Here is a 15,224-nt window from a genome sequence, read left to right as displayed (position 1 = left end):
GGAGAGCGAAACAGCTAAGTGGGAAGGCAAGATAAAATGGACCCTCCCTCAAAGATATTCAGGACCTGATTCTGGAGTTTTCAACAGTGGTATGTGCGCGCGCGCACACACACACACGCACGCACACACACACACACACACACACACACACACACAGTTATATGACTTCATTACAGGTGCTTGGCAACCAGCTCACTTTTATGACTAGTTGCAGCATTCCAATCACATGACTGTAATTTGTGATGTTTCAGCTGGTTTTCATAAAAAAAAAACACCCACAGGAATGCATTAACTTGCTTTATGACGGCTGTGTTTTTTTTATAACCACCAGGAAAAAAGGGAATAAAACTGGGTCAAACACAAGGGTGCCTCGACTTACAACCATCACAGAAATTCCGGACTTCATTATTTTTTAAGTTGAGGAATATCTGAGCTGATATACAAATATTGATACAATGCTAGTTTCCAGATGTATTAGTTTTAACCCTTTCCTGACCTGATTTATAACTTAACTGATTGTAGATTCCATACTGAAGTTAGTTTGTCATCAGCTGAAACAAAACAGGGTAATAGCATCCAAAAACATGGACTTCTCTTTGTACAACAGAACTTCATTCCCTCTCTTTTCTTTTGTTCTCCCTTCCTACATAATATTTCCTACATCTGCTTCAGATTATTGGTAAATATTCCAAAACAAATCAGAGGAGGACATGAAAAAAAGGGGGAGGATTTATTTGTTCAGCAGAGCCCCTTCAATTACTGGAAGGTTATAACTGGATTTCAACCTCAGCTTTCTTATTCCATTACAAAAAAAGATATGAAAAGCTTATTGAGACCAGAGAAGTGTTTAATATTCTCTATGGGGAAATCTTGCATATTCAAAATCTGTGCATGCCTTCACGAATCCCATAGATACTCTAAAACAAAAGTCTTTTTACACTAGCATATATACTATTTTAATGCGATTGCAAATATTTAAATTAAATCTATATAAAGCACGCTATAAATTTACCATTCTGATTGCAGCTCATAACAACCCGGGATGACATAAAAAGAAAGAATAGTGACAAAAATAAATGTGACATGGATAAAAAGAATGCAAAATAGAAAGAAATTTAGTTGAACTAAACCAGTACTACAATTTAACCTTAAAAGTAATTTCTGAGTTCAAAGAGAGTGTAGCCAAAACAGTGACTGTTAATAAATGGAGTCAGGGCCACAAGAAGGCCATTCAATCATTCTGTTTAGGTAGTCCTCAACTTATGACCACAACTTATGAGCCCAAATTTTTTGTTGCTGAGCAAGACAGTTCTTAAGTTAATTTTGCCCCATTTTCCTGCCACAGTTGTTAAGTGAATCACTGCAATAGTTACATTAATAACAACATTGTTAAGTGAATCTGGTTTGCCCATTGATTTTGTCAGAAGGTTGCAAAAGGTGACCACATGACCCTGCAGCACTGCAACCGTCATAACTATGAGCCAGTTGCCAAGTGTCTGAATTTTGATCACACAACCACTGAAATGCTGCAACGGTCACAAGTGTGAAAAACAGTCATAAATCACTTTTTTCTGTGCGGTTGTAACTGAACAGTCACTAAACAAACTGTTTTAAGTTGAGATCCACCTTTATTGACTTCTCAAGTTTGTCAATCATCAATGTGTTCGTCCCAATTTCATCCCAGATAGGGCACTAATGAACAATGTTCTTTCCACACAGAGGCAAAAGCTCTGTTTCACTGGACAGTCGCAAAGTTTCCTCTGAGATATGCTAAAATTTAAAGGTATGACATACAACTAGAAAGATGTAAAAGCCTTCCTCAATGGAGTATGGTGATATTAAGCAAATACTGGAGAGAGTTGTTTCTTATAGTGGTATATTTGATTACTGTACCATAGTGATATCTCTACTGGCATACAATGAAGGAGACAATCTTAAATGTTTTCTCTGCTCCAAAAATGAAGTTTTCTTGTGAAAAAATGGGGAATACAGTTGTAGGACATGAGACAAATGTCTGGGCCATGTATTCTCACATTTCACATAACAAAATTTTATTAGGTGAGGTATAGTACCTTCGAAATGAAAAATGGACTTTAACAGAGAAGGAGAGTAATCCTAACTCCATCCTTAAATGAGCAGCAGGATACCCAAAAGATGGCCAACAATCTTCCTTAGGAAATTGTTCTGGACTAATTTCAGCTACCTTGGATCTAGAATATTTTTATCTTTAGTAAAGCTTTTAGAAAAAACAATGAAGATTTTTGGAAATTGGTGTTCTTGCATTTAGTGTTATAATTTTAATTTCAAGATTAATTTTAATCTATTGAATTTAGGAGGTTGTTAGAGATCTTAATTTATTATGCTTTTGAATTGCTTAATTTGGACAGTAGATAAATACTGGAGATAAATAAATATAAATATAAATAAATATACATACAAAACTGATTTATATTAAACAGACCAACGGTGTGTTTAATTCAGTATTGTCCGTGCTGAATGACAGAGACATTACAGGTGTTCAGGCAGAAGTTCCTGACTATTCCTGGAGATGCCAGGAACTGAAAGTAGAGTAGAGCACATTTTCTGCCACTGAACTACAATCCTCTGAAAATAGACAATACAGATATACACTTAGTACAACAGCTCTCAAAGAGTTAGCTTTTTGGCATAGCCATTCACAAAACGAACAGTGAAATAGAGCAGAGGGATCCTGAATAATGTCAAAGAAGACATCTGTGAGAAGGGTGGGACCTGGGGCATCATTTTTTGGACTTCTTCAGTAATGAATATGTATAAAAATTATAAATAAATTGCTGGAATCCTTCAGTGCATAGAATTATTGTTATAAGATAGGAGAAGTTTAAACTCATATACAGCATGTTACCATCTGTGTTTATAATGCAACCGTACAGCATTACACAAACCATCTCAGTAGCATTACACCTGCAGAAGAGGGAGATCTCGCTGTTTAAGATTATTGTTTTAAGGAATGTTTAATAACTTACATGTGTGCCTGTGCAGATGTGCAGTAATACTGTATGGATTTAAGAATAAATCATGCTGCTTATAGAAGTGTAGTTCCCAATGAAAAAAGCTTACTCAAAATAATATTTTATTTTATTTATTAGACTTGTATACTGCCCATCTCTTCTAGAGGTGTAAGCGGCATATAAAATAGTAATGAAGGTGTTGGTTCAGCATAAGAGAGATCCAAAGCCAAGTGTATTTTCAGCCGTGGAAGCTCACTAAGTAGCTTTGGAACAGCCCCAGTGGTGGGAAATATGTGAACAACCAGTTCTGTGTGGATACCCCTTCCGGAAGTCCGTTCTAGGTCTGAGCAACAAAAAAATAGCTACCGGTTCTGCCGAACAGGTGCAAACTGAACAGCCCATCTCTTTCATTCCAACATACCTGACAAATTTGTTGTAGGAAAATAAAAGGAGAAGAGAATGCTTCATAGAGTACTTCAGGCTCCTGAAGTGACAGCAATATATAAATCTAACTAATTCACACATATACATTTCTTGCCCATCCATCTACCTGTCCTTACTAAGCTCAAAAGTATTACTTGGCCTTCTTGAAATTCTGATTCTCCTCTCTAAATGTAACATTTTGAGATCTCTAACATGTTGCGGGATAAAGAGTACAGCTAGATCTCCTTATTACATTTAAATCTTGATTTTCTGAATAAACTACAGTGACTGAGTTCATACATAGAATTAAGCCATAAACAAAAATGGCTGAATTAAATTGACATATAAAGTCAAAAGTAAACAAACCACATTTCAGTTTAATGAGGCATGTGAACTCAATCATAGTTTTTTTTTTGTCTTACCTTTTTGTATCCCCCGCCTTTTCTTTGGACAAAGAATTATTAAGCAAACATCCAGCTCTTCTTATCAACAATTCAATATGCCAATTCCATACCCAGAAGCATACAGAAATAACAATTGTTTAGGGCAGGGGTCCCCAACCCATGGTCCGTGGACTGGTACTGGGCCGCAGCATGCCTGCAACCAGTCTGCACAAACAAGCAGAACCCCATCTGTGGGATGCAGGCAGCACACAAAACCATGCACTCCCCAGTCCACGGAAAAACCTCTCTCCACAGAACCGGTCCCTGGTGCCCAAAAGGTTGGGGACCTCTGGTTCAGAGAAGTGTAAGATATTGAAAAAAAGTCACCTCAGGTAAATGGGCTGTGATATGTATTGCATGAAAGAAGAAGGGAAGGGAATACCTGAACTGTTTGCTTCTTTTGGCAAATTTTAATTTCCTTCATCTTTGAATTTGCAGCAGAGGTGCCAAGAAAGATGGAAACTATAGGAAAGTTTAGTACTGTAGTATGGGCAGTATATGCAAACTTTATCCATTGAAAACCATAGGAAAGACCATAAAATTGGTGATGATGACCTGGATTGGATGAAGTGACAATGGTTTATAAACTGCAGAAACTGTAGATAACAGTAGAAATCCACTTTTCTTTGGAAAATTCCTGACTGTAATGAATTGAAAGATCCATTTTGTGATATTCCTTTGCAACAGTATCCTGGGAGGCCTGTGGGTTTTTTCTATGCTTTTTCTTGCTCTGAAAGTTTAATTAAGGATTATCCCAATCTAATTTAATTGAAGATTGAGAAAGTAAATGAACAGCTCTATATTAAAATAAATCTAAAATTATAATCCTTCATTAAATTTCTCTTTATAAAAGTGAAATACCATTAAATATTGCTGATACGGGCAATTTTTTAGACACACTGAATTCAGCAGAAGCCCTTGTTAAAGGATACGTCCCCAAACATCAGCAAAACTGAAAGAATACTAATTGCATTACAGCTTCCTATTTAAAAAAAAAAGTGCTGAAAGTCAAGAGTATAGTTGTCTTGGATAGAGAATTGAGATTTAAGCTAACTATCTATGACTATTAACAGATATTCAATCTATCTGAAGTCAAAGTTGTATTTATAAACAGGTACACAATGTCAGAAAAGTTTCCTTTCTATCTCAACTGCACTTTGAAGAGAGAAAAGTTGATAAAATCTGAAGCCCAAGGGAAAGAGACATACAAAGTTCCCTGTCTCTTACATATATTCACTTAATTAACAATATGACATATAAGAATCAGACCCAGAAGTGTAAAGACCCTTCTTCTCATCTATCTCTCAGCGTTCGTTCTAGTTGTCAAATAGGGCCATACTTCCACTGAGTTGGTGCAGATTGTAAAACAATAAAACGCTGTTTTGTCTGGAGTACTGCTGATACAGGTTGGAAAAGAGAAGAATGTAGTTTGAAAATAAAAAATTCGTAACTGAATATTAAACACCTCTTGTGCTTAAACTTGTTGAGTTCATCAGCACTACTTACCCCTAGAAATTGCAAAAAATGATGAAGCAAGCTACATATACAGGTAGAGCACATGGGATCGATATCAGATAGAAGATATCATCATTTGATATCAGTATCAGTCCATTGAGATGATGGACCATGTAACCTTTTTGTAAATCCTTTAAAAAGTGGCTTTTGCAGCAAGCCTGGGGATCTTCTGCCAATAGAAAGCCTATGCATTGGCTTGCACCATGTTTAGTAACCTGATGAGTTCCGTTTTGTCACCTTGAGTTTTTTCTTTATATTTGTTTTTTTAATTGTTTTAACTTTTGGTTTTATTATACACTGCCCAGAATCAGCTTGTATGAGATGGGGGGCATATAAATTTCATAAATGAATTAATAAATCTACTATGGAGCAAAAAATATTCAAGGGGGGGGGAAGAAAACCTTGCATTTAGAAACAATGGCAAAACAATGAATAAAATAGACTAGATGAAGGCAGACCTATTCCTTGACATACTCAGAATTCATGAAGAGTTTCTCCTTCAGGGAAAGCACTCAACTCTTTCCTGCAGTGCACTTTAGTATAGTCCCAAAAAGGCATTCTTATAGTATTTTCTTTATTAGTTTGCAATCTGCTGTAAATATATATATTATATATATTATAATATTATAAATATTATTATTATCAATACATCATTTGGCCAGGTACTATTCAAGATTCAAATAATGTGAAGAGAAGAATCTAACAGAACAAGCATAAATCAGAATTAAAAATAGAGGAAATTTAGATTAGTCTTTCTCAACCCCAGGCTAGATATTCCACAGTTTGATACATCGGGAAAAGAGTTTAGAAAGGGCTAGCTTTACCTGGTTTCAACATCAGGTTAGAAACCAAAATAAGATCAGAACCATAAGACCACATGAACAAAATACAAGATAAGAAAATGCAGGTAGTTATTTCTAAATCAAACTCAACATAGTCCATAGATTTGTCTTCCACAGTGCTTTTTTTGTAAAAAAAAAAAAAAAAAAGTGCCGGAACTCACACACATCATGTGTTTCTAAAACAACTGAATTTAAATTGAGATAGACCAATACTGCCCTACCAGCCAATATAATAGCTGTTGCTATTGCCTTGCCTACCCTACAAGGTTCCATCCAAAAAAGGTGCCAGAACTCCGTTCTGGGTGTTCTATGAGAAAAAAAGCCCTGGTCTTCCAAATGAAATCAGCATGAGTATTAGTCATGCAGTGGTACATAGAAAACGTCTTCAAACCTGGCCCTTTTATGACTTGTGGACTTCAACTCCTAGAATTCCTCAGCCAGTGTGCCTGGCTGAGGAATTCTGGGAGTTGAAGTCCACAAGTCATAAAAGGGCCAAGTTTGAAGACCCCTGTTCTAGGACATGTAGTGATTCTGTTTAGCTTAGAGAGGATTTTCCTATATTGGACTTTAAAGAGTAGTTTAAAATGAAGCAAAAATTAGATTAGAATGAAATTATACCTTTTTAGAACTTCAGTATATAGGACCTGGGATAATTTCATGCAGAAAGGCCCACTTGAGCATTCTCAAATAAGCGTCAAAACCTTTGTTATTTAATAAGAATTTCATATAGGAAATATTCCGTTATACTTTTGTCAATTAGTGGAAAGCATAAGGAATCATAAAATCAATGATTTAATCTTGTGCAGTTTTTCATTTTGATACATACTGGAGTTCTTTCATATTCAATATTCTTTTTCCTGCAATATAATGTTGTTTCCTATTGAACAGTATATTGCAAGAGAAAAAAACTATATGGGATAAGCAGAAAAATTGCAGACATACATGGTAACATTACATATTGTATGATACTATTTTTAACTAGATTTTACCAACCTCGTGCCCTCCACCTTTGCTTGACTTTAATTCCCTAAATTCCCCAGCCATCATTATGAGGATTCCTAGGTTGAAAAAGATAGATTACATCTCACAACAACCTTGTGAAGCATCTTAACTGAGAAATCAAGCTCATTCAGTAAATCACTATATTGTATTTCGATCCAAATTTGAAGGTCTTCTGGTTGTAGCCTTAGTCAATACCCACACTGCTTCCCAAACTTCATAAATGCAGACATGCTGCACCACAAATGTTCTCTCCTTAATGCTGTGTAAACTTTCTGACATGTCCAGGACTTTCTCCAGTTGACCAATGGGACTGTATGAAATATAATATTTCAGTCTGTGCTTTTCCCCCGTCTATTTTTGTTCTTCCCTCACCTTTTTTGTTTTCACACACAGGAAGGGGAGCAAACGTACAGAGGCAAAACTATCTCTCCCCCAAACTGACTGGGAAGGATATCGATATGAACCTCAGGAGTGAGAAGGAAATTCTGATGAGGTGCGACTGTTTGCCCTGCATCTCCAAAAGAAATAATGCAAAACTCTATTTGGACTGTTCCTTTTCAACAAGAGCTCAGAAGATGTTAATTAGTTCATTCTGAAAAAAACCTCACAAAGCCATTGCATAAAATAAAAGTACAAAGCTAGTCTCAAATTGCCAGCTTTTGCATTTGGAACAAGCTGACACTGTGACAACTAAGCCATATTGATTACTAGATATACAGTATGTTATATCTTGGCACATGATTGTGCCACTCTATTAATGTCAACTCTAAATTAGGAGTAATAGCATATTAAATCCAGAAATGCACAACCTCTCTTTCTTTCTCTAAAAAACTTGCAGCCAGAAAGAACTCATGCCTTATATTCCCAGAACACAACCTCAGAGCTGGAACCTATTTTTAATTCTGCAAATATGTGAAAATAACATCAAGGCGAACTAAAGAACAGGAAACTGTCTTGGGTTAAAAAAATACTACAAGTATGTCTAGTCACAAACATTTCTGTCACGCTAAATGTATTATTTTTTTAAAGAGCTATAAGATGCTTTAAATTTAATAGTGCTGAACTGTTTCAAGCAAATTTGAGGTTTGAATGTTGTGAAGATAGACACAAGAAGAGAGGAAAAGATAATATCTCTACTTTTCAATGCTGTACGCCTTAATTGTTTTGCAAGCATTATACAAACTAAATCTTAATTTTATTTGGAACTACATTGAAAAGAAAAGTGGTTTGAAGCAAGGGGTTCAAAATATATGTGGCATCAGAGAAAACAGATTTAAAGTGTACTAGATTGTTGGTTTACTGGAAGAATTAAAAAGCTCTGAGACTGGAAAAAAAATATTACTGAAACCATGCAGAACTGGTTAGTCATGAAGAAGAGGATCAGAATGGACTAATTAGAAAGATTTAAACTGGACTAAGCAACTTGTTTAAACTTTGACTATATCACCATCTCAACCCACATCGAAGTGTTAGGTTAGTTCCAAGAAAGAATGTAAATTGCACTGAAGTAGGAAATGAATCAGCATCCAGAAGCCATAACCATTCCATCTATAACAGTGGTTCTCAACCTGTGGGTCAGGACCCCATTTGGGGTCGAACGACCATTTCACGGGGGTCGCCAAACAACGCAGTCCGCCATTTTTTTCCCTTTTCCTTAGCTGTGCTACTCCCTTTTATTCTATTGGCTTTTGAAAGCCAATAGAATAGACTCTCTTGAATAGAGTCTAATTCTATTGGCTTTCAAAAGCCGATAGGAATTGTCCAGGCTGTCTCTGCCCTGCTGAGCCCGCAAAAAGTCCCATTCTGCAAACGGTGCTGCACCAGTTGAGTAGTCCTTGACTTACGACCGGTTGAGTAGTCCTCGACTTATGACCGGTTGGGGGTCGCGGCATTAAAAAGGTTGAGAACCATTGATCTATAACATTAGTTTCACCAGCATCTTTTAGCTCATATGGAATAATAGATGGAACAACTCCTAATATCATGTAGAAGTCTTTTTTTAATATTATGTATTGGATAGATTTTTATGCCAGTCATCTCACTTCTCCTTCCATGTCTAGATCAAATTTTAAATTGCCAGAATGAAGCCACCTTCTTGGCACTGTCATTGGCCAAAATAAGTCATTATCGGTACATGTTTCTGATAGTAGCTGACATACCAGCAGATGGGCCGGGTTCTACGTCTCTCCACATTCACATAGCATATTATTATCTGCTAAGAGCCTCCACTTCAGCATATTGGCACTCCAATTCTCAACCTATTCTGGGTCCTCCAAGTAATATAAGTGAGGTCAGATCCTTCAGCCAGATCCTCCTTTAATGTTATTCCTTGCTCGATGGTCTCTTTCCTCCATCTTTTAATTTGATTTTGTTCTTGCATACCCTTAAGAATATTTGTTCTTGCCATAAAGTTGTTCCTAGATCTGAGGCTATGGGCTTCGAACTTATGTCTGTTCAGAGGATGTTGAAGATCATTCTTTTGCTTAGTTTGCTTGGCATCCGCTGCTACTTCTCTCCTGATCTTAGGTGAGGCAGTGCCAGCAATAGGATATATTTTCTTAATTCATGTAGGTTTGAGACATCCTGTCACTTACTGTTTCACTCACGGTGATATCAACTTGTTTCGCTTGTGCAGATGCACCCCACACTGGAGCAGTACACTCTGCTGCAAAGACACTCAAGGCCGAAGCTGATGTGCGCAACCTAGATGGTTGAGCTCCCTGTGTGTAGTTTCCTGATAATATTGTTCCTCGAGACTTTAGCCTTAGTGTTCAGGCAACACTGTTTGTTGGACAGTGCTGTAGTCGGTTCTCCTGCCACATAACATCCTATTCTTCTCTATCCATCTCACTGATACAGAGACTCTGCACATCTTACAACAGGTCCCCAGCCCCAGGCCGTGGCCCATCTCCAGGTCTTAGCTATTTGGAACCAGGGCATGGAAGTGGAAGGCGAGCACGTGTGCGCGTGCATCCCCACTTACGCAAACAGTGGATGTGCACACATATGCGCGCTCCATTTGCATGAGTGGCAGGCACACGTGCAAATGGAGCTGCACATTCACACGTGCCTGACACTCATGAAGAACCATCTCCTCTCCCTCACCTCCGCCAGTCCGCAAAGCCGAAAAGGTTGAGGAACTCTGCCTTATAATAATGCTGGGTAAAAGCGGCTATCTTTAGACAGGGTTCAAAACTGCAAGTATATACAGTGACAGAATACGTAGCAGCAAAACTGCTTAAGGAGTTAAGCTATTTTATACTATATTGCACCTATTCTGTACAGAGTATTTTGAGTATTTGGATTATGCTGCAGAATTTACATTCAATTCAAGGGACTAGGTTTGGTCTTTAACTTCTAAATTGGTTTGATCCATGCTATCTGAAGGACTGCTTACATATATGAGAGTCGAACAGAGCAGGAAGATCAATATTTGATTGATCAATAACTGCTATTACATTGTCTGGTAGGGCAGTATTGGTCTATCTCAATTTAAATTCAGTTGTTTTAGAAACACATCAATCATTACTGGTTTTCAAGGAAAACTTTTAGGATATTTTTATTCCAAGCTGTTTGATTAATAATGTGTTTTAGAACCAGGCGTCATGGTAATCCTTACCATGTGAAATCCTTACTATGCTAAATTCACCATAGCCTTTTAACCACTTGCTTTCAAGTTACTGTACATAGGATTGCAACTTTGACCATTTAGAATCTCCCTAATATTTCATTCACTATCCCTTGATTCAAATTATTTTTCAGAAAAAAAGCAAAAACGTACAAAGACCTTTCTAAAACTCTTATGAAACAACCACCCTATTTTTATATAGCAGAGAAATTGAATAGATATAAAAAAACTGAATTCAATATTCTAAAAAGTTTATTTTTAAAATCTTCTGTTGTAAATGATTAAAGGAAATTCCTCAGCATTTCTAAACTGGTCTTAAAAATAACTTGTACATTGTTTTTTTTAAGATTTTGTATTTGTAACTGCATTTATAACAGCCAATTTCCCCCTTTTTAAGTGGTGTCATTTTCTCTCAACATAACTGCTCCAGTGATTTTACTGAAACAAATATTTCAATATACTTCAATCAATAAATAAAACCTTTAATACATAATTTTAAAAATAACACGTTAATCTTAACTGATACAGATTTTGTGAGGCAATTGATTTCACTAAAGAGTTGGTGGTTAATTGCAATGGAATACTAATGAAAAATGGGTGCATTTTGAATGTATGTCCAGGTTATTGCAGCGGACACAAATGGTTTTACTGCTGCCTGTTTCTGCCTCCTCATTACCTACAATCCTTCACACATGTATATCTATTTTGGTTTTTTTTAACTATTATAGTTCTCTATATTTAACTAGGATTCTTGTGCTTCATCATCCCCATACTGGTCATCATTTAGTTTTTCTGCAACACCAGTAATGATTATAGATGTATCTACTACTGGTAGAGCAACTCTGATATCAGTCTACTTGATTCTGTAATGATAAATTAAGCTTAAATCTACTTTTAAGTTAAAAAAAAGGTTTTAAAGAAAGTTATAAACACAATGTGTGCACCAGATGTTCTTAATATTTTAAGACAATAATAAAAGGACATCATCATACAAATGGATGAATGCAGGATTTGGAGTAATTGTTGTTTCCTTAGACAGACTAGCTTAATGTGACCTATAGTATCCTCCAGATATTTAAAGCACTAATAAAGAGCACAACATGCCACAGAAAAATACAGGCAAGAACCATAATAAACTTAAAGCAAACTTAAAACTTTTACTCCACAGAATTCTCCTCTCATTCACCCATTTACTTTTTCCAGCTGTTATTATGCAAAGCACTTAAAAAGCCATTTAACACACACACTGTCGTAATTAGAGATCAATCACCTTACATTCAAGATCTGATCTAGAAATTTTCCCCCAAAAAAACACCCCACCATCCCAATTAATCTGATGACGGACATGTGGGATTGCAAGCCCAGAATGCCCAGTCCTCCAACCAATGGGTGTTCATTGGAAATGCTGGAAATTAAAATCCAACACATCTGAATGATATTTATTTGGAGAAGCTGGTTGTAACTGGGAAATCCTGGAAATCAAACAGACCCGCAGTACTGAAAGGGATATGAACTCTGTTTCATGGGCAGATTCCTTTAAAAAAAAAAAAAAACCATATAATTTTATTGGAAGCAAAGTGAACGGAGCCTACGCTCATCTCTCTATCAGAAGCCATTGGAGAAAAAAGAGGTGAAGAGGTTCATCTAGGATAGTTCCTCTTCCCTTCCCCCCATCCGCCCATCCTCTCTTCGAAATGAAACTACCGCTGATTCTCCTTCCTCTACACAGCACCTCCCAAAGCGTGCTGATTATCAAATGCAAACTTAAAACAGCTGCTGCCGCCTGAGAGGCTTCTAGCCGGCATCGTTTCAACGTCCATTCCTCAAATCTCCCACCTGGCTTGAAATAAACTCCCAGTGTGACCTTCTCGGTGAGCAGCCGCACCGCTCCCGCAGAACAACAACGCAGCCTCAGCTTCGCCGTTTGTCGCTCCTTCCTTCCTTTCCCACCCACCGCCCTCATTCCCCTGGTGCTTGTTTCCAAGGCGAAGATACCCTCCGGGGCTCCGCGACCCGATCTGTTTCCCACTGTGGTGGAGGAAAGCGCCCAGCGGGCATCTCCTGGCTGCCGGATCGGCCAGCTGCTACCTTTGCCCTGGTCGAGGCAGCACTGGGCGCGTCCCCGGATCCCGGCACCTAATGCAAGGCAAAGCCATCTTTATGTACCTTGATAATACTGCTCCTCCGAGGGGTCGCCCGGGCCGCTTCCAGAAGCCCGAGGTCCGAGTCTGTTGCCAGGGTGCTGGGAATGCGCTCGGCGGTGGCGGCCCCGGTTAGCAAGACTCCGCTCCTCCGTTCCCTTCTCTTCCCTAGAGACGCCGCGGACATCTCAAAGGCTCCGGGCTCCGAAGACATCTCCGCGTCTTCCTCGCCCTTGGGAGCAATCACGGACGGAGGTTCTCGACTCCCCGAGCCTTGGGCCATGGCGGGTCCCGCTCCACAAAGCGGCGTCTCAACTTGGCGGAGGCCACTTCGACAAAAGGAGCGGCGAGAAGAGCCCCGAGAGTCAGATCTCTTTCACTGCAGAGCAGCGGACCCACCAAGTTTCTCCCGAAGAGTCATTGGGGTCGCGCGGTTCAAAATCCCTGGCTGGCTCGGTTAGCCCCAAGGCTAGGTGTCCATGCGCGGCTGTATGAGAGCGGCAGTGGCAGGGGAGGGGCAGGAAGGCGCTAAACTTGGACAATGAAGGAGTTTTCCAGCTGCAGAGAATTACAAAGCAACAGCCATTCCCCTCACACGCCCATCCAAACGGAGACTCTCTTTCTTGCCGTCTGAGATTAATACGCGCATCTCATATATAATTATATACACACACACACATATATACATATATATATGAGATAGCTATAGATAGACAAAGAGGCTATATATATAGGTACGTAGGTAGGTAGGTAAGTAGGCAAAGAGAGGAAGAGAGAGACGCGCTCATCTCAAGTACGCGCCAAGGAAGACGCTCCGAGCAAGGCGAAGCCCGCCAACCAGCAGGAAGTGCAGCCGTTCTTACTCTTCTCGCCTGTGACAGAGCCTGACTGGTTTTGACAGACGAGACTGATAGACGTCAGCCAGGGCCAATAATCGCAGGAGAAGCGTTTTGACCGGAGCCAGCACAGCCTATCGTTGTCTCGTGGGGCGTGGCCAAGGCATATCGTGCGCGCGCACGGGCGCTGGTGTACATTGAAAGAGAAAGAGGAACGTGTTCTTCATGGAGAGCGGGTCTCAGTAGTTGAGCTCGCATTTACAATGGCTTTATTTATTGTTTATTTATATTGCTTGCGAGCTCCTTTAGCAGCTCTTATACTGAAAGCCACTACAGAATAATAGCAATAACTAAATGTGATATGCAATGATAGGTAGCCAACTCTGAACTGAGTAGATGGCAAATAATCCCCTTTGGCAAGGGCCTTCTATGTATAGAGTAACCTCGTGGAAAAGGCGGTCTTGTACTTACTACATCTTATTGTTGATGACTTTTGAAGGATACTGATCCTTCCAAAATGGCTTAAAACATAAAAATATAATTGCAAGTTGTCAACAGGTGATTCACCACCACCACCCGCTTTTCCAACCTGTTATACTCCAGCAAAGTTAAACAGCACCTCCCTTTGTCTCCTGTAAACATGAGGCATCTATCTGGTACAAGGACCATCACCCTTGGCAAAGTTGAACTTAAAACGATATGCCTGCACATTTTCTTTGTTGCGAACGAAATTTTTCAGAATGAAATGCTGCTTGGTGCAATATCTATTTGTTTAGTGCAAATTTGTTACATACTTCAGTATAACAAACATTACCAGAAATATCAGAATGGAACTACAGGATAAAAACAGCCTTTAGGGCTTTATGGATTGCTGTATTATCAAGTCATACGACTGAGGATACTAGAGTCTTCAGTTTGGCAAGATTTTGTCTATAGGAGTGAAACAATAAAGAACTCAGCTTGGAAGAATCACTAGGTGCCATTTTTGGTTGGGGCCTGACAAGCACATCAGTCACTGAAAGCAAAGATTCAAATACCTTTGCCACACACAAATGTGTAACTTTGGATCATTTTCCTAAAAAAATATATGAACAAATATAATGGTCTAGATTAGTTTAATTGTGTTCCCTTTATCTAATTTTAGGTCTTATGTGGATAACATGTTTATGAAGAAATATTGAAAATTCAAAAGATTTCACAAACTGTTAAGCACTGCTGTATAACATGCTTTCATGTACCAGTATGCAGGCATTTGCCATCTGCCTTCAGAGCAATCTTCCCAAAGACCTCATTTAGAGTATGCTGCACAAGTCTACCCTCTTAGCAATATGGCTGGAACAGGCATACCAGTTGGAGGTCCATCTGGCCACAACCTACACCTACAAGGCAGCAATACCTGCATTT

At 38.7% G+C, this 15,224-nt stretch overlaps 1 protein-coding gene across 3 annotated transcripts in view; it reads right to left on the bottom strand.

The window, feature by feature from the left end:
- PLCL1 (phospholipase C like 1 (inactive)) overlaps nucleotides 1-13,869 on the bottom strand; it is a 212,195-nt gene extending 198,326 nt beyond the window's left edge. For 2 of the 3 annotated variants that reach the window (XM_039347996.1, XM_039347997.1), the window contains exon 1: nucleotides 13,010-13,869. In XM_039347996.1, coding sequence (XP_039203930.1) covers nucleotides 13,010-13,267 — 258 coding nt within the window. In that variant the 5' untranslated portion in view covers nucleotides 13,268-13,869. Of the gene's footprint in view, nucleotides 1-12,679; nucleotides 12,988-13,009 lie in introns of those variants that run through there. The other variant, XM_039347998.1, reaches the window with a different exon arrangement.
- Nucleotides 13,870-15,224: the final 1,355 nt, after the last annotated feature.

The sequence above is a fragment of the Crotalus tigris genome, unplaced genomic scaffold (assembly GCF_016545835.1).
Source record: "Crotalus tigris isolate CLP2741 ecotype Arizona unplaced genomic scaffold, ASM1654583v1 scf7180000018105.1476442, whole genome shotgun sequence".
NCBI classification, from domain to species: domain Eukaryota; kingdom Metazoa; phylum Chordata; class Lepidosauria; order Squamata; family Viperidae; genus Crotalus; species Crotalus tigris.
The sequence above is the reverse complement of the archived record's forward strand: the minus strand, read 5'-3'. Positions and strand labels throughout refer to the sequence as shown.